This window comes from Polypterus senegalus, chromosome 7, assembly GCF_016835505.1.
Source record: "Polypterus senegalus isolate Bchr_013 chromosome 7, ASM1683550v1, whole genome shotgun sequence".
Lineage (NCBI taxonomy): Eukaryota > Metazoa > Chordata > Cladistia > Polypteriformes > Polypteridae > Polypterus > Polypterus senegalus.
In genome coordinates, this window is record NC_053160.1 from 10085434 (window position 1) to 10105945 (window position 20512).

General features: G+C 44.1%; 1 protein-coding gene across 1 annotated transcript in view; it reads left to right on the plus strand.

Annotated features, from left to right (window-relative positions):
* The first annotated feature begins 3777 nt into the window (after positions 1-3777).
* The window catches only part of LOC120532109 (testicular haploid expressed gene protein-like), a 36562-nt gene continuing 19827 nt past the window's right edge, over positions 3778-20512 (plus strand). The window contains exons 1-4 of the mRNA XM_039758005.1: positions 3778-3912; positions 5902-5932; positions 8686-8742; positions 10005-10139. Coding sequence (XP_039613939.1) covers positions 3894-3912; positions 5902-5932; positions 8686-8742; positions 10005-10139 — 242 coding nt within the window. The 5' untranslated portion in view covers positions 3778-3893. The remainder of the gene's footprint in view (positions 3913-5901; positions 5933-8685; positions 8743-10004; positions 10140-20512) is intronic.

Consider the following 20512-nt stretch of genomic DNA (forward strand, 5'->3'; position numbering starts at 1 on the left):
AGTCAGTGTTTCAGGGTTTGTGGTTTTCCCAGGGCGTCTGTCTCTATTTGGGGTGCGATCAGCCCTCCAGCTCACATATATATATATGTATATATATATATATATATATATATATATATATTGTCACGCATGCGTGAGTAGGAGGCCGCGGACGGACCTTGCACCGCTTCGAAAGACGTTCGCCAGTAGGGAGTGGTGGGGTACTAACCTTTCTCCTTTGTCTTCCAGGAAAAAAGACGCTCCGCCATTGTAACCTTCCCGCAGTACGTCCACATCCGCCCTTCCTCCGCCATCTTCCTTGACGTCAGCAGTCCCATCCTCCCTCACGGTTCCTTCCCAGCATTCCTCCACTTCCGGCTCCTCCCCTATAAAATGGCCGGCGACGCCTCTGAACGGCGTCGCGCATATGAACTGTTTTGTTTATATCTTTGACTTCGATGGTTGCTTTGGGGGCCACGGGTAGAGGGCTTGGAAGCCCAACCCTGTAGGGACCCGTGGTCACCGCCAGGGGGAGCCCCAATGCCTTGGGGACCCTGGACCTCAGCACTTCCGCCACACCAGGAAGTGCTGGGTGGAAGAAGAAGAGGGACACCCGGAGAACTTCCGGGAGAGCAGCCGGCATTTCCGCCACACTGGGGCTTGTCCAGGGAGGAATGCCGGGACACACCTGGAGCTCGTCCGGGATGATATAAAAGGGTCCGTCTCCCTTCATTCGAGGCTGGAGTCGGGTGGAAGCAGGACAAAGCAGGAGAGAGTGTGGAGGCAGCCCGAAGAGGAAGGCATTGTGTGGCCAGGACTGTGTTGGGGTTTGTGTGTGTGCACTTGACTTTATTGTAAATAGTGTTGTAAATAAACGTGTGGTGGTGGATTACAACATGTCTGCCTGTCTGTGTCCGGGCCGCGTCCACAATATATATTTATATACTGTGCCCTCCATAATGTGTGGGTCAAAGACACATTTCTCCTTGAATTCCCCCTCTGCTCCACAGTTTAAACCATTGAGATGTGATTGAAGAGCACATTGTAGACTTTCATTTAAGTGGATTTGCAGACATTTCGGTCACAAAATGCTTTTTCTACACAGTCCCCCCATTTCAGGGCACCATTATGTTTGGCGTCACAGGCAGTGCCAATGCTAGGTTATTTTGCGCCCTGGGCCAAGCTTATTAGCGCGCCAATGTACTGTTTGGTAGCTAATCTGTGCGGCTGGGTTACCCTCCACCCTTTATAATTTGCACCCTAGGCCAGAGGTAGGCAAAGTCGATCCTGGAGAGCCACAGTGGCTGCAGGTTTTTGTTCCAACCCAGTTTTTTAATGAGAAGTCAATTATTGCTGATGAAGCACTTGCTGCTCAAGTGACATTTTCTGCTTCATTATAGTGGTCTCTCTTGTTAAGGTTCCCCACCCTTAATTGCTTATTTCAGTCTTAAACAGCTGCATTCACTGTTTTAATGGCTTCTTATTAGCAATAATTATTAGCCTAGAACAGATTAATCTAAAACATTTTACTCTTAAGTGTTTGATTAAACCAAATAGTGCATGATGAATCCATACAGGTGTATATGGAAATAAGTTAGATGGAGAACTGCTGGCTCCATTGTCATTTGCATCTTATTGCTAATAAAAAGTCATTAAAACTGCTGAATGCAGCTGTTTAAGACTAAAATAAGCAATTAAGGGTGGGGAACCTTAACATGCAAAACCACTAAAATGAAGCAGAAAAATGTCACTTGAGCAATAAGTGCTTCATTAGCAACAATTGACTTCTCATTAAGAAACTGGGTTGGAACAAAAACCTGCAGCCACTGTGGCTCTCCAGGATCGCCTTTGCCTACCTCTGCCCTAGGCCAATGCCTAATTTGCCGTAATGGTGGCGCCGGCCCTCGACACAGGGGTTTGTGATTCCTCAGGTGGGTTTCGTGGCTTCATAAGAGACCTTGGCTTGCTTCTACCCTTTGGAGTCTGCCATTGTTCAACATGGGGGTAAGAGCAGCGCCAATGAAAGTCAAAGAAGCCATAATGAGGGTGATAAACAAGTAATCCCTCGCTATATCGCGCTTCAACTTTTGCGGCTTCACTCCATCGCGGATTTTAAATGTAAGCATATCTAAATATATATATTGCAGATTTTTCGCAGGTTTGCGGATTTCTGCGGACAACAGGTCTTTTCGTTTCTGGTACCTGCTTCCTCAGTTGGTTTGCCAGTTGATTTCATACAAGGGACGTTATTGGCGGATGGCTGAGAAGCTACCCAATCAGAGCATGCGGTTAAGTTCCTGGGTGCTGATTGGCTCAGCGACGGACAGGAGCATTCGATTCCACTTTGCGTTAGCCGGCATCTCGTCTCGCTCATTCAGCGTCAACGTGTTTCGCTGTGTAAAGAGTTAACATTTTGATGGCGTCAATGAGCTGCTCGATGCCTACCCTGAGCGACGATGACCGAGGAAGATAAGGAACAAGAGGACCCAGCACAGGAAGACGACGCCGGCCTAACTCTCGAGCGTCTCGCAACTACGAATAGCATAAGATCTCCAGACATCGGTTGAAGAATGGGACCTGCAAAAGATTCGTTCTTTGCAATTTAAAAATGCTCCTGACGGCGCCACGGAAGTGTATAAAAACCTCGTTACACAAATGAAAAAGCAGCGCCATCACGATGTTTCCCATCCGCAAAACACCGCAGAGTACGCCTTCAGTGGAAGAAGAAAGTCCAGACGACGACGGCGGTGCTACACAGTCGCTTGAAGCGGCTCCTTTAATAGAGCTGTAATGCTCTCCTCTGTTGTGCAGTAACATTTATCTCATCGTTATCGGACAAGTCGTCGTGTCATTGTTAGTGAGTACCCAAAACTAATTTTCTATGTACGTACGTTTAGTGTAACTGTATACTGTACACATTTTATACAATTTTTCTTGCATGGTACGTATTTATTGCTAGTGGCCTGTCTATCGTGATGGCTGATATATGATATACAATACGTATATTTGTGCGTAGTATATAAACAGTGCGTTCACATACATCATTTTAACGAATCTTACCTAATATCTAAATTAATATAAAAGGATTATGCTGTATAACTGTGAGGGAAATGTTTATAAGACTGTGGGAGAGTGTATAAGGGCTTAAAATATATAAAAATAACCATATAAACATATGGCTTTCACTTCACGGATGTTCACCTTTCGCTATCGAGGAGGGAATCACAGTCAAAGCATTGGAGAGTTACCTAAGGAAACACACACACACACACACACACATCAGGGGCTTATTTAGAATCACCAAGCCTCCTCAGCTGCATGTCTTTCGACTGCGGGGGTGACCGGAGCACATGGAGGAAGCCCGTTGCGGATACAGGGAGAACACGTAAGTTTCACACAGGATGGTCCCGGGATGTGAACGCTGGTTCTCTTACTTCAAGGCAGCAGCTCTACCACTGTGCCACCATACCGCCAATCCCATTTCCAGTTGATCGATCGTAGACTGAATTATCATTAATTGACTTTTTCATTCCTAACCTACAGAAAAGCCAAGCAAAGTGACCCCTTTTATTGGCGAACTAAAAAGATTACAATATGCAAGCTTTCGAGGCAACTCGGGCCCCTTCTTCAGGCAGCCCACCACAGGGCCCACACCCGCACACAGGGACACAAGAAGTGGTCAGTTTGACAGATAGTTGTCACTTAATGAGAGGACAGTCACAGAGGAATGCTGCTGCTGCTGCTGCTCGGGTTTCAGCGGAGTTGCTATGGCGCTGAGCCCGCGGCCATCTGCCTGCTAGTTTTACACGGCGCTGCCAGCGCCTAGCGACACACACAATGCGGTATTGAAGGCATCAGCGCGACGTTAACTGGGCGCTCCGGTGTCACCAGGGCGCCTTTCTCGGGATTCTTCAATGGCGAGCGCACCAGCAGGTAAGATGGAACTTTGTGTTGCGCTGTGGTGGAGTGAAGGATTGAAAGAATTGGATTTAGAAAGTCGCTTTGTTTGAAACCGGTGATGACAGAAGCAGCCATGGTGCATAAAAACGTTAAGTCTGCTGCACGCCAGACTGGGGACGTTAACGATGAACGAGACACTCTGTGCACAAACGAAATGCAATGAACCCCGTGATCATGTGATTTTAAAGTGGTCCTTAGTCTCTAATACTGTCTGCCAATGGGGGGGGGGAGTAACGTGTGTGAAGGAGCCCAAGCGCCACTGGCCAGTGACAAATGGGGACCGCAGGAGGAAGACGCGAGGAAGATCGAGGAGACCCAAGTGATGAGGGGATCGCTTTGACTGAAGAAAGACAAAATAAAAAAACAATCTGTTATACTGAACCGTTCATACACATAATACCCACATCGATCATATCGTGACGCTCGTACCTGTCAGACCGATCTGTTTATCATAGTGGCTTTCCTATCCATCTTATAAAGTTTTGTTGTAATAAATACATTTTATTTACTCAGCATTGGATAAAACACGCACACAACACTCCTTTTAAAATCCCCCGGCACTCCCACCATCACTATCGAAATAAACACAATTGCCACCATAACAGACTGCATTCCAGCGTAGAGCATATACATGTGTTTTATATAGCGCCTTTCATGTCTATCTGTCTATGTCCATATGTATGTAAACTTCAAGTTTAGTTGGACAACTGCAGGTCACAGCTGAAGTGATTGTTAGGGGCTAAATAGGGCTTAGGTATGTATAGTAAGTGCCATCTAGAGACTACCTACAGTATCTGTCTCTCTAACTATTGAACACGTTGAAGATTTGTATTTGTTCATTATTTGACTGTAAACAGACTTAAAAATAAAATAAAAAGCTATTATGCTGTGCCTCTATCTATCTATCTATCTATCTATCTATCTATCTATCTATCTATCTATCTATCTATCTATCTATCTATCCAGTATATAGTGCCTTTACATCTATCTCTATCTATCTATCTATCTATCTATCTATCTATCTATCTATCTATCTATCTGTCTGTCTGTCTGTCTGTCTGTCTGTCAATAAACCTCATGGGGACTGCTGCTCTTCAAAGTTTTCATTGAAAGTCGACTGAAACTCGAATTTATGTACCACAAGCTAATAAACAATTTAGAAATGTTCAGTGAAATATGGGGGACAGGACTGGTACTGTGTGCTGCGGAGGGGGGCAAACTGGTGCTCATCTGGGAATGAAAAGTATTGGTGGGCATCAACAACATGTTCTTATTAATGTGGAGTTGAAGGAGTGTAAAGGGGGAGTAGTGGGGGTCTGATGTATGGCTCTCTTGCTTATTCTGAAATTTGGCTTTTTGTCATTTGACTGTGTATATTGTTCTAGTGATATTTTCTCTTATGTTCACAATAAAGGTTATTTTAAAAATAAATAAAATATCTATCTATCTATTGTATAGTGCCTTTCACATATCTATCTGTTGTATAGTGCCTTTCACTCTATCTATCTGTTGTATAGTGCCTTTCACTCTATCTATCTATCAGAACTTTTGACACAAAACAGGAACCTAATAAACCTGTCAGATCCATTTTTAAATTCAAATTTACATCTACTCACTTAGCAGACGCCTTTACCCAAAGCAACTTACCAATGAGGTCCGCATAATCAAGCAAAAATCAGTCTGGGGGACTGTTTGGGAACAAGTGTGACAGGGCAAGGTGACAACATTGATCACCACAAGTGAAGATCTCTGAACAAAATACAAGTGAGTTACAATTCCAAGGTTTTCAACAGTTAGAGAGTAATTCCCCAAACAAGGGGGTCTTCAAACACTTCTTAAACCCACTGAAGAGTCAGAGTTTCAAATGGTGGTGGGCAGCCAGGAGCTCTGCATGAAGAGAGTCTGGACTGGCACTGAGGTGGCATCTCTAATTTCTGTTTTCTGTTTTTTTTTTTTCCACAGCTTTCTACTCCAGTGCCTCTCCGACTGCAAGGTAAATGAAGTGTGCCGTCGTTATTGTGACCCCACGTTCTGTAAAAGCAAACATCAACAGTACGGGCCTTCTGTTTGCAGACTGAATGTTCAATTTTTATTCAGTTCAAGTGAGGATCTAAGAGTGCCTCTGTGTGAGAGAGCGAGAGAGACAAGGAATACGTACAGCACCAGTGCCCTCTGCTGGCTGATTCCTGTATTACATCGAATGTTGTCTGAAAAGACTCCATCTTCCAAGCATATGATGGTGTATGTCTGCAGTCCGGAGCCTCCACTCTGTAGGTCCAATTAGGTGGATTGACACCTGGGTGGTCTAAGTAGGTAGAGTCAACTCCAATGGGCACCAATATAGTCTAGCTGTAGACCACCAGAGCTCCACCCTGGGTACACCATGGTCAAGATTAGGGGGAGGGTTATATGAGTTTAATAATGGCAAGAACTGTTGTGTAAGGTAACTAAACCTACTTGGGGCTCCAGGGTGGAGGCTCCGGACCCCAAACATACCAAAGTCTACCAAATGGCATATAATATTGACATATGCATTGTATTTGTCATTCTAACCAATGGCGCATCAAAAGCATTAACACTGCTTTTACAAATCTCGGGTAGAATCGACTCCAGTGAACACCAATAAAGTCTAGCTGTAGACCTCCAGAGCTCCATCCAGTTACACTACGGTTATGATTAGGGTTGTGGGAGGCGCATCTGACTCAAATAATGGCAAATACTGTTGTGTAAGTTAACTCCACGTACTTGGAGCTCCGGAGTGGAGGCTCCGGATTTCAAAGATAGCAGACTCTACCAAATGGCATATAATATTGACATATGCATTGTATTTGTCATTCCAACAGATGGCACATCACAAACATTTGTAGTAATGAAATGTGTTGGATTTGTTATTCCAAGAGATGACACTCAAATAATGCCAAGTACTGTTGTGTAAGTTAGCTCCACTTACTTGGAGCTCATGGATGGAGGCTTTGGACTGCCAAGTTACTAGACTCTACCAAATAGTACGTAGTATTTACATAAGCATTGCATTTGTCATTCCTACAGCTAGATGGTGCATCACAGACATTTGTAGTTAAAGAATTCATTGCATGTGTCATTCTAACAGACGGTGCATCACAATCATGTATACCACTAAAATTGATTGGATTTTTCATTCCAACAAATGGCACTCAAATAATGCCAAGTATTGTTGTGTAAATTGGCTCCTCTCACTTGGAGGTCCTGGATGGAGGCTTTGGACTGCAAAGGTGACAGACTTGACCAAAGGGCATATAGTATTGGCATAAGCGTTGCATCCTAAATTGACCCTGGTGTGTGCTTGGTGTGTGTGTGTGTGTGTGTGTGCCCTGCGGTGGGCTGGCACTCTGCCCAGGGTTTTTTACCTGTCTTGCGCCCTGTGTTGGCTGGGAATGGCTCCAGCAGACCCCCGTGACCCTGTGGTTAGGATATAGCGGGTTGCATAATGGATGGTTGGATAATGGATGGTTGGATAAGCGTTGCATTTGTCACTCTAACATAATGGTGCATCACAAACTTGCATACCACTAAAATGCATTGGATTTTTCATTTCAACAGATGGCACTCAAATAATGCCAAGTACTGTTGTGTAAATGGGCTCCTCTCACTTGGAGGTCCTGAATGGAGGCTTTGGACTGCAAAGGTACCAGACTCTACCAAATGGCATATAGTACTGACATATGTGTTACATTTGTCATTCCAACAGATGGGGAATCACAAACATTTGTGCCACTAAAATGCCTTGGATTTCTCATTCCAACAGATGGCACTCAAATAATGGCAAGGACTGTCATGTAAGTTAACTCCACCTACTTGGAGCTCCGGAGTGGAGGCTCTGAACTGCAAAGATAGCAGACTCTACCAAATGGCATATAATATTGACATATGCATTGCATTTGTCATGCCAACAGATGGCACAGCACAAACATTTGTAGTAATAGAATGTGTTACATTTGTCATTCCAACAGTTGGTGAATTACAAACATCTGTAGCATTAAAACGTGTTGGATTTGTTTTTCCAAGAGTTGGCACTAAAATAATGACAAGTACTTTTATGTAAGTTAGCTCCACTTACTTGGAGCTCATGGATGGAGGCTTTGGACTGCCAAGTTACTAGACTCTACCAAATAGTACGTAGTATTTACATAAGCATTGCATTTGTCATTCCAACAGATGGTGCATCACAATCATGCATACCACTAAAATAGATTGGGTTTTTCATTCCAACAAATGGCACTCAAATAATGCCAAGTACTGTTGTGTAAATTGGTTCCTCTCACTTGGAGGTCCTGAATGGAGGCTTTGGACTGCAAAGGTACCAGACTCTACCAAATGGCATATAGTATTGGCATAAGCGTTGCATTTGTCATTCCAACCGATGGAGCATCACAAACATTTGTGCCACTAAAATGCCTTGGATTTCTCATTCCAACAGATGGCACTCAAATAATGGCAAGGACTGTCGTGTAAGTTAACTCCACCTACTTGGAGCTCCAGGGCGGAGTCTCCAGGCTGCAGAGATACCAGTCTCTCATCTCCAATGTAACTCCAAACAAAAGAATAGCAATAACATCAGCATTTAAATAAGTTTGGACAGAAAAATATGACTTCTGAGCCGAGCCACAGAAGCAGAAACACTTTGATTTTTTTTTGCTGTTGTTATCTTGATTTGTGGTGATGAACTTGAACGTGAAGTGACAATCATGTTTTTGGCTTTATACGCAGATTCATGGAACTGTCAAAGCACAGGAGTTGTGGGATGGCATGGATTTCAGGTCCTTGGTAAGTCTGTCATAGACGTCACTAGTAGTTTGGAAAATGCCAGCAAATCTGTGCTTATTTCCCATTTCCAGGTCATAAAGTAATTGGACAAGAAAGCGACCGGGACAAATGCCTACGGTACATTAAAGAATCTACAAGAAGTACCTGAAATTAAAGTCAGATCAATTCAGTTCAGCCCCTGGTTTCGTTGTAATGAACACGATTAAAATTGAATCTAAACAGGGTGCAGTTTGAAAAATGGAAGATTTTCCACTCCAGGACAACTATTAAAAGTTGAATGAGTCCGACAGACTTCAATTTGTACAGGAGAGCAAAACTACTAAAACAAATCATCTGGTGAGACAAGCAATGAACAGAAAAACAACAGTCAGATAAATTAAATATCAGATCAAGCAATTTGGAGTAGATGAAGAGAAATCTGAGCTCCCTCTAAAAATACAAACACAAAACACGATAAAAAAAGAGTCGTGTGACAGAAATGTCTGCAAATGTCCTTAAATGAAAATCGGCAATGTGCTCTGTAATCCTGATGTCCGAATTGTACGATTGGTAACTTTAAATTGTGGAGCAGAGGAGGGGGAAATCAAAGAAAAAAAAATGTGCCCGTGTCCCAAACATGAAGGAGCTAGTGAATCCCCTGAATCAGCCTGGTCGCTCTTCTCTGGACCTTCTCTAGTGCTGTTATGTCCTTTTTGTAGCCTGGAGACCAAAACTGCACACAGTACTCCAGATGAGGCCTCACCAGTGTGTTATAAAGCTGGAGCAGACCCTCTTGTGACTTGTACTCCACGCATCAAGGCGCTTAGGATTAATAAACTATCTATCTATCTATCTATCTATCTATCTATCTATCTATCTATCTATCTATCTATCTATCTATCTATCTATCTATCTATCTATCTAACCTGACAGTCTGTTAGCCTTCTTAATGGCTTCTGAACACTGTCTGACAGTTGATAGCTTGGAGTCCACTATGACTCCTAAATCCTTCTCATAAGGTGGACTCTCCGTTTTCTGACTGCCCATTGTGTAGTCAACACTCACATTTTTACTTGCTATGTGTAATACTTAAATTGTCCCTAGTGTGTTATTGGTGTGTGTGTGTGTGCGGTGGGCTGGCGCCCTGCCCTTAATGTGGAAAGCATACCAGTTACTATATACTGTAACTCCTAAGTCTCAAACCCCACTTAAGATCCCTGTGGGTCCAAGTGTCCCCCGGCCTTCATTATTGATCGATTTTCTTTTTCCTCTCTTAAATGCAGTAAGAGGCTGGAATGGGGAAACCAGGAGCCCATCTGGACGCTGTCACAGTACGCACTGAGAGCAAGGCCTTCCAAAAGAATCGAAATCCTCGCTCGGCCAAAGCCAAATCACCTCATGGAGTCTTTACAGCCCAGGTAATCTGCTGGATGCCTTTTCAGTTTTTCTACAATTGAAAAAAACATCTCTTGAGCCTCTTTGTGAGAGTGAGACCCAATAATACTCACGAAAGTCAGTCATTTTCTAACCCGCCATATCCTAACTACAGGGTCATGGGGGTCTGCTGGAGCCAATCCCAGCCAACACAGGGCGCAAGGCAGGAAACAAACCCTGGGCAGGGCACCGGCCCACCACAGGGCACACACACACCAAGCACACACTTGGGACAATTTAGGACCGCCAATGCACCTAACCTGCATGTCTTTGGAAGGAAACCCACGCAGACACGGGAAGAACATGCAGACTCCAATCAGGGAGGACCTGGGAAGTGAACCCAGGTCTCCTAACTGCGAGGCAGTAGCGCTACTACTGAGCCACCGTGCCACCCTACTAATGAAAGTGTGACATGAAAATGAGTGTCACTGCCTCCATCATCCTCTGGGATGTGCAGGTTGGGGCATCAGGCAACTCTAATAATAATTCTAATAATAATAATGCAGTGGGTAGCGCTGCTGCCTCGCAGTTAGGAGACCAGGTTCGCTTCCCAAGTTCTCCCTGCGTGGAGTTTGTGTGTCCTTCCCATGTCTGCAAGGGTTTCCTCCCACAGTCCAAAGATATGAAGGTTAGGTGCACTGGCGATTCTAAATTGTCCCTGGTGTGTGTGTGTGCCCTGCCCAGGGTTTGTTTCCTGCCTTGTGTCCTGTGTTAGCTGGGATTGGCTCCAGCAGACCCCCATGACCCTGTAGTTAGGATATAGCGGGTTGGATAATGAATGGATAAGAAGTTGTATGTATAAAGTGCCTTTCACAAACTCAAGGTCGCTTTACATATGGATGGGGGAAAAATAAAGATCACACAGAAGACAAATGTCCGTCGAACATGAAAGTCTTGAGTTGAGATTTAAACGTGGAGAAAGAGGAGCAAACTCGGAGAGACTTGAGGAAGAGGGGCCATAAGTGGCCAGGGTGGAGAGTCTGGTGCGTAGGACGGTAAGGAGATGACCGCTCTAGGACCTGAGAGAGTGTTGTCGAAATTGAACATCTAATTAAAGAAAGAAATGTCCCCAAACAGGACAAATTGTGTATCAGACAGGAGAAAAGCTGTTCATGGTATCTTTTAATGACTCCTCAGCAAAATACCTTGGAGGGAGCGTTCATCAAAAGCAGTCCGTTACAGCCTGGCCAGAATGGTCCGAGAAACAAAGGAGAGAGGTTCATTTTATAAAATGTTGAATTAATATACAGTGTCAATCAATGCGTACATTTCACTCTGATTGGTTCATTGGTTTACACCCAAATGATTTATAGAAAATAAAAGTCTTATCTATACTAATAAAAGGCAAAGCCCTCACTGACTCACTCACTCACTCATCACTAATTCTCCAACTTCCCGTGTAGGTAGAAGGCTGAAATTTGGCAGGCTCATTCCTTACAGCTTACTTACAAAAGTTAAACAGGCTTCATTTAGAAATTCTACGTGTATCAGTCATAACGATCGACAACGTCCGCCATGTTGAACTTTCTTATTTATGGCCCCATCTTCACGAAATTTGGTAGATGGCTTCCCTGCGCTAACCAAAACTGATGTACGTACTTATTTCAGTGGTATGACGCCACTGTCAGCCACCATATTGAACTTTCCAACGATCTTTCTTACCTATAGGCCCATCTTCAAGAAATTTCGTACGCGGGTTCCCAACGCTAACTGAATCCTACTTACGTACATATATACGTCCATAGCCTGCAGCTCGGTCACCGTGTGAGGCGGCATTGGGTGTCCCATCCCAACGCCTCCCACATTGTTGGCTGCCTGCCTATATAAGGCCGTCCGTCCCTCCGGTCGCCACGGGATTCACGTCTCCCTGCTGATAACTACAGACTTTTTATTTAATCCACGGTTTCTGCGCTGTTTTATTGTTCATTTATTACGATTATAGTTATTGTGTAGGTATTTTAGACTTACTTTACATTGTTCAGGTACACATTTCCTTTATCATTCCAACTGTACCCCCATTAACATGTCTATCGAGGTGATCACCATCGTTCAAAGAACTGTCACTTACCGAGTGGTTTCCATGCCCGGAGATGGCACCTACCTTTTCCATTCACTTTGTTACATATTGCACGGCCATATCAGGCTCACTCTTGATATCTGGAGGAACATTGTGTCTTATGTATTGAATGACTGGGACAGGTTCAAGGTGTGGACTGATGACGGTACAGGAGATAATTAGACTACACAGGAGCACTAGAAGAGTGAAATGCTTAAGCCCTTCACCTATTGATCTGCATGTGAGTTGATGGCTGCCGCTGAATTGTTCGGTTGTCGCTTTCAAGTGTACCAAAATGGCCAAATATTTTACACCTTTCGACAACCGCCAATGCCTCTTAAACATCTTAGATTGACAGGTGACGATTTGAGTAGTGGACACTTTGATGTTTATGAATGTTTAAACTCTCAAAAGCTGGATGTGAAGTTATCGATGAAACTGGTTGTGTGCTTACAACGCTTGACAGATGCCGAATGTCACTTCAACACAAGACCTACAAATACTGACGTAATTGAAACAAACCATGAAACTCAAACCGATTATGAGAGCAGCAATCCAAGCTGTGAGATTTGAGACAAGATTACTGTTCACATGGCCAACTGTACGTTACATGCTCAAGAGTAAGCTCAGCGCACAACTTGGTCATATTACAACTGGAGGGCCGAAATGACAATGTGGTATACAAAGAGATCCTTAACAAATAATTATTGGCATATTTTTCCCTCAGTTTAAAAAGGTTTACTTTTCTTCTTAATAAAAATTTTAAGGCAGTACTTTGCTGCTGTGAAGCGCGGGTATTTTGCTAGTATTATTATATTCTGGTTCTTCTTCTACCTTTGAGTTGTGCCGCCACCCTTGAAATTTCTGTGCATATAACAATTGTCCATTGTCGTTTATAGCACATCTGCTTAGTCATCTCTTAGTCATCTTTCAGCGCATTTTGTATATTACACCAAACCTTACATCTGGTACATATTTTTTTTTCTTGACCATCTCAGTATTTTTCCTAATATTCCTAATTATTCTTATATTTATATATACACTTTCATGAGTAGGGTGGCATCAGTGGCGCGGTGGGTAGCGCTTCTGCCTGGCAGTTAGCAGACCTGGGTTCGCTTCCCGGGTCCTCCCTGCATGTAGTTTGCATGTTCTCCCCGTGTCTGCGTGGGTTTCCTCCCACAGTCCAAAGACATGCAGTTTATGTGAATTGGCGATCCTAAATTATGCTTGGTGTGTGTGCCTTTCGGTGGGCTGGTGCCCTGCCCGGGGTTTGTTCCTACCTTGCACCCTGTGCTGGCTGGGATTGGCTCCAGCAGACCCCTGTGTTAGGATATAGTGGGTTGGACACTGACTGACAATTCTTATATTTCAATGTACATTTTATTGTTCACTTGACATTTTGTCTGGTTTCCTGGTGACCCTTAACAGGTTTCTGATATTAACCTTTTGCTAATTCTTGAAGATGAACTATGTTATCCTAACCTTATTTTTCCACACTCCCCACTTTGGGACTTGTTAAAGTCCCATTTAAACTGTAAGGACCAGTTTCCTACAATGCTATGTATCCTAAAATTATTCTTCCACAAGAGCGACAAGGAGTGTAAGGAGCTGAGTGAGGTAGAGAGGGGCAGAGGTTATGTGGGGCTTTGAAGAGGAGAAGCCGAATCTTGAATTTAATCCTTGATGGACCAGTGAAGCTGGGAGAGAACAGGGGAGACATAAGCAGAATGCTTTGTGTGGCTGCGGAGTTCTGAATCTACTGTAGCCTCTGTATAGATTTGGCAGGGAGGCCGATGAAGAGGGAATTACGGTAGGTTGACAGATGAGATTAGACAGGAGTCCCCGTGGACTGTGATGTTTGCTGATGACATTGTGATCTGTAGTGAGAGTAGGGAGCAGGTTGAGGAGACCCTGGAGAGGTGGAGATATGAGAGGAGAGGAATGAAGGTCAGTAGGACCACCAAGACAGAATACATGTGTGTGAATGAGAGGGAGGTTAGTGGAATGGTGAGGATGGAGGGAGTAGAGTTGGTGAAGGTGGATGAGTTTAAATACTTGGGATCAACAGTACAGAGTAATGGGGATTTTGGAAGAGAAGTGAAGAAGAGAGTGCAGGCAGAGTGGAGTGGGTGGAGAAGAGTGTCAGGAGTGATTTGTGACAGACGGGTATCAGCAAGAGTGAAAGGGAAGGTCTACAGGATGGTAGTGAGACCAGCTGTGTTATATGAGTTGGAGACGGTGGCACTGACCAGAAAGCAGGAGACAGAGCTGGAGGTGGAAGAGTTAAAGATGTTAAGATTTGCATTGGGTGTGACGAGGATGGACAGAATTAGAAATGAGGACATTAGAGGGTCAGCTCAAGTTGGACGGTTGGGAGATAAAGTCAGAGAGGAAAGATCGTGTTGGTTTGGACATGTGCAGAGGAGAGATGATGAGTATAATGAAAGAAGGGTGCTAAGCATAGAGCTGCCAGGGAAGAGGAAAAGAGGAAGGCATAAAAGAAGGTTTATGGATGTGGTGAGAGACGACATGCAGGTGTTGAGTGTGACAGAGCAAGATGAAGAGGACAGGAAGATATGGAAGAAGATGATCCGCTGTGGTAACCCTAATGAGAGCAGCCAAAATAAGATAGATAGATAGATAGATGGTTATCAGCAAGAGTGAAAGGGAAGGTCTACAGGGCAATACTGAGACCAGCTATGTTATATGGGTTGGAGACGGTGGCACTGACCAGAAAACAGGAGACAAAGCTAGAGGTGGTAGAGTTAAAGATGCTAAGGTTTGCATTGGGCGTGACGAGGATGGACAGGATTAGAAATGAGGACATTAGAGGGTCAGCTTAAGTTGGATGGTTGGGAGACAAAGTCAGAGAGGCGAGATTGCGTTGGTTTGGACATGTGCAGAGGAGAGATGAGGGGTATATTGGGAGAAGGATGTTAAGGATGGAGCTCCCAGGGAAGAGGAGAAGAGGAAGGCCTAAGAGAAGGTTTATGTATATGACAGAGCAAGATGCAGAGTTCAGAAAGATATGGAATAAGATGATTCGCTGTGGCGACCCCTAATGGGAGCAGCCAGAAGAAGAAGAAGAAACAATGAACCAGAGTCTGAGCCTCATTAAAGGACAAAAATGGACCGAGTTCAGCAATGTTACGAAGATGACAGAATGACATTTTGGGCAGAGACCTAATGTGTAGCTCAAAGTTAAGTGATGAGTCAAACAAAACACCAAGGAGCAGGTTTGACAAGCGTACCGTCAATAGAAACAGAGAAGGTGGACGCCTTAGACATTAGTAAATTTGGGCCTACTGGTAACACTTCAGTTTTATTGGCATTAAGTCTGAGAAAGTTATTTTCCATCCATAGTTTAAGATCAGTGATGCAGTCAGTGAGTGTGCTGGGAGGCGAGTCTCTAGGGGAGTCATGTGTACTAAGATATAACTGTATATCGTCATCATAGCAGTGGAAGATAAGACCATGTCTGCGAATAATCTGACCGAAAGAGAGGATATAAAGTAGAAAGAGTGACAGCCCAAGGACTGAACCCTGAAGGACACCACGTGACACAGGTGAGGTGAAGGATTTATATCGGCCGAGTAGGACAAGCTGTTGCTTATTAGAGAGATATGATGTGAACCATTGAAGGGCTAAGCCAGAGATCCCTACAGCGGAGAGACGTGAGAGGAGGATTTCATGATTAACGGGGTCAAATGGCGCACTTAAGTCAAGAAGGAGGAGATCATTAAGTGAACTGCAATCTGCAGACCAGAGAAGATCAGTAACTACATGGATAGGAGCCACCTCAGTGCTGTGAAGTGTACGAAAGAAGACTGAAAAGGCTCACAGAGTGTATTGTCTAGAAGAAAAGCATGGAGTGGTGTAGCAACCACGCGTTCCATCATCTCAGCTAAAAAAGGGAGATTAGAGAAAAGCCTGTAAATGGAGACAGAAGAAGGATCCAGGTTAGGTTTTTTAAGGATTGGGGTAACCGCAGCAGTTTTGAGGGCAGTAGGGACAGAACCTGAAATGAAACAGGCAGTTCTCAATAAGGCAACAGGAGTACTAATTATGGATGAGCAGAGAAGTGGGGGACAGGATTAGGCAGACAGGAGGAGGAATTAGACTTATTAATAAGTTCAGAGATGGCAAGAGAGTCAACAGGCGAGAAACAAGCGAGTCTTGATGATGGAGATTGCAACTGCGGGAAAACAGGGGAAACTGTGATAGGTTTGATCAGTTTTGGTATTAAAGAAATGTTAGAAAGTCTGACGCTGTTCAGCTGTTTTGGGGTCATGCTAGGGGAGGAGTTTATTAACAGTTTATTTATTAACAGTTCTAAAAAGCGTTCTAGGTCTATAGTCTTAGTACCATTTATGGTAGAGGAATAATAGTTGGAGCGAGCTGTGTTACGGATCTTGCCTTTGCTAACGATTCTGTGATCTGAATGGAGGCTCTGATCAGGGTGCTCGAGAGACTCGGCGAGGAGTCTGAGGGTCTGGGCTTGTAAGTGTCCTGATAAAAACCAACATCCAGGCCTTTAATGGCCTCTTGGGCACGGCCATCAGCAGTGTGTCTGTCTGCGGAGAGAGCGTCGACCTCGTCGAGAGGTTTACTTACCTCGGCAGTGACATTCATGTCTCTGGTGACTCTTGCTGTGAAGTCAGTAGACGGATTGGGAGAACATGGGGCGTCATGAGGTTTCTGGAAAGAGGTGTGTGGTGGTCCTGATATGTCCGCAAAAGGATGAAGGTCCAAGTCTTTAGAGTCCTGCCGCTTCCTATATGGTTGCGAGACATGGACACTATCCAGTGACTTGAGACAAAGACTGGACTCCATTGGTTCGGTGTCTCTCCGGGAAATCGTTGGGTACAGTTGGTTTGACTTTGTGTTGCTCATGGAGTCCCGAATGAGGCACATGACCTGCATTGTGGGGGAGTGTCAGTTACGGCACTACAGCCATGTGGCGCGTTTTCCCCCCGAGGGTGATCCGGCTTGTAAGATCCTCATTGTCGGGGACCCAACTGGCTGGACCAGGCCAAGGGGTCACCCACGTAACACCAGGCTGTGGCAGATGGAGGGTCATTTCTGAAGGGTAGGACTGGACTGCATGTTTGCCTTGGGGGTTGCCAACTAGGATCCCGAGTTGTTTCGCCATGTAGTGGGTGCGGCAGCACACTGTGCCAGTGCAGGCTCCTCAACTTGACTTGACTTGAGTCGTGTTAAGGGCATCCCTATATTTAAGTATGTGCTCAGTGTAAAGCTGAGAATGAACGAATAATGAACCATAATCTAAACTAATTATTAGTATATCAAATACTAGGTATGAGATAAAATAAATTGCAATAATGTATATGCTAACTGAAATGTAGCAGTATCGGAACAGAAAAGGCAGCTTTGAGCTGCAACGTTGTGCACGGACAACTAAAACAACTTGATGACGTAATACGGTATTATCATATAGGACGATATACAGTAAATTGCAGTACCGGAAAGATAATGTTTAATAGTTTACAAAATTAATTTTAACTAGCCAACCTGCGGCGTATAATCAGGCCATTTTTTTAATGATTTTTAAGCACAGGGAGAAAATGAACATTTGAAAAATCGGTAATGTAATAAATCAGCAAGAAAAGCAACATTGTAGCAATGCACGGAATGAACCACCACACAATGGTCCGTGACTGAAAACTGGCGGACCGCCATCGCTCATGTGCCCACCTCCAACTCGTCACTCGAGTCGTTGTCGTCTTTGCACAGTCCACATGCACCTGTGACTCACGTAGACTTTCCGCGTTCCTGCAGGAGTATCTAAGAAGACGCATGTTTGTCGCGGATGTAAATTGCTGTATGTAGCGTGTAAAACAGTTTGCTATGGTGCACGCGGTCGTGCGTCGTAACCGAAAACTCGTTTTTTAAAGACTGCTTACTTCATTGTGTTTTAACCTCAGTTGTAAAGGATTGTTTTAAGGATCCCATGGGATACCCCTCGCAAACTGTTTTACACTCTGCATATGGCGATTCACCTCCGGCGTGGCTTCTTCCTGCGTGCGCCATAGGTGTCTCTTATTTGTCAGAGGCTTAGTGAATCCACGCCGCTTTCCATGGGTGGGATGTCAAACGGTAACCAGTACAACAACAACAACATTTATTTATATAGCACATTTTCATACAAAAAAATGTAGCTCAAAGTGCTTTACAAAATGAAGAATAGAAAAATAGAAGACACAATAAAAGATAAACATAAGTCAACATTAATTAACATAGAATAAGTAAGGTCCGATGGCCAGGGTGGACAGAAAAAACAAAAAAAAAAACTCCAAAGGCTGGAGAAAAAAATAAAATCTGTAGGGATTCCAGACCACGAGACCGCCCAGTCACCTCTGGGCAATAAGTACATAAAATTTACTTCATGAAATGGCCGGCCCAAAGACCAGACCAGAGTCCGCAGCCCACCGGGCATTGCCCAAATGCCCAGTCCGCCCCTGCATTACATTTATGATATTCCAACTCTCTGCACATTTAGAATCCTTGGATTTATACTTGATATCACTTTCATGATGAAATGCATTAAAGCATATATGTTACATTTTACAGATAAGTCGTTAACTTCATTTAAATAATGAATACTCTTAATAATTACACACAGTGGCACTGCGGTTGCGCTTCTGCCTCTCAAGGATTCACGTCCTTTGTGTTCCCCTGCCTGGAGTTCTCATGTTTCCCTGGTGGGTTTCCACAGCGTGGTCCGGTTTCCATCCAAAGACATGAAGGTTTGGGGATTTGCCGACGTTAAAATGACGCCAGTGTGTGTATGTGAGTGCTTGTATTCACTTGGCGATGAGCTTAACGCCCAGTCCAGGGATTGTTTCGCCTCGCGCCCGATGTTTGCTGGAATGATGGGCGTAGTCATTAAACATCTTTTTCAGGGATCTTAGGGCGAGGTGTCCTCGGAATTTAATGGCTGTTTCAGGCAATTCACAACACAACGAGGCCGAACGTTGTTTTTCTCACCGTGATGATAGCCGACACTGCGCTGTCTTCCTGATTTACGTAAAGTACGCACGCAGGCATAAACAGTACACCGCTAGCGTAGCAGTAGCGTCCGCTGGAGCACACGTCACGTGTTGTGAAATATAAAAACTTTAAACACCGTAAAAAAAAAAAAAAAAGCACCTCACACTGTTGCCATGTGCTGCTGAGGTGTCACCCGCCACACTTGGGTCCCAATCCAGGTGGTTTGTCGTGTGGTGGGTGCGACAAGACGCTCTGAGCGCATGCTCCCATCCCAACCTAGCGTTAATAAAACCACTCTTGTCAAATGTGAAGTCTCTTGACCACAAGAGGGCAGCGCTGATTACTTCATTACAACATGTTATTAAACAAATGAGTCCGAAGAGCAACACATCCCAACTGATTAAACCCTCGGCCAGGAGCTATTTATACTTCTTTGTAATGACCGTTTTAACAGACATTTTATCGCAGGCCTGTGGCATATGACTTAAACTGTACTTAAGTGCAGGAGGCTCATTCTCTAAAAATGCCTTTGGCAGCCGCAGAGACAAGGTCAACATGAGGATGATAAGCACAATATCTTTGTCTGCAGTACAGTGGAAATCTGGCATTGCTTTACCCTGGACTTTTCATCAGAAAGTGGCTGACTGACTCACCGTGTGACCCCGAGGAAATCACTTGACATGCCTGTAAAAATTTCCTGTGAACTGTTTTAATGTTTCCTGGTGACAGAAGTCACTCTGGAAAAGAGAGAGAGAGAGGGGTTGGGAGCACTGATGACAGTCACACCCACCACCTCAGGACCCGAGTGCAGCCGTGCAACGGGTGACGCTTCAGCACCAAACTCGTTCGAATGGAATGGAACAGTGTGAGGCTTTTTCACAGTGGCTGGAGTGCCAATCCTGCCACCAACTCCCAAGTTTTCCCTGTAAATATACTGTATATATATATCATGGATATCATGGCTGGGATCCCCTCGAGTTAAGTTACAACTTTAAATAATGTATTATAGATAGATAGATAGATAGATTTGAAAGACACTATATACGATAGATAGATAGATAGATAAGGCACTATAGAATAGATAGATAGATAGATTTGAAAGACACTATATACGATAGATAGATAGATAAGGCACTATAGAATAGATAGATAGATAGATAGATACTTTATTAATCCCAATGTATTATAGATAATATTAATAAAATAATAACAATAAGTAAAGTACAGTACAAATGAAAATTGGCAACCATACAACCTGATAAATGCTGATGCGGAGGTTCAGACTTGTTA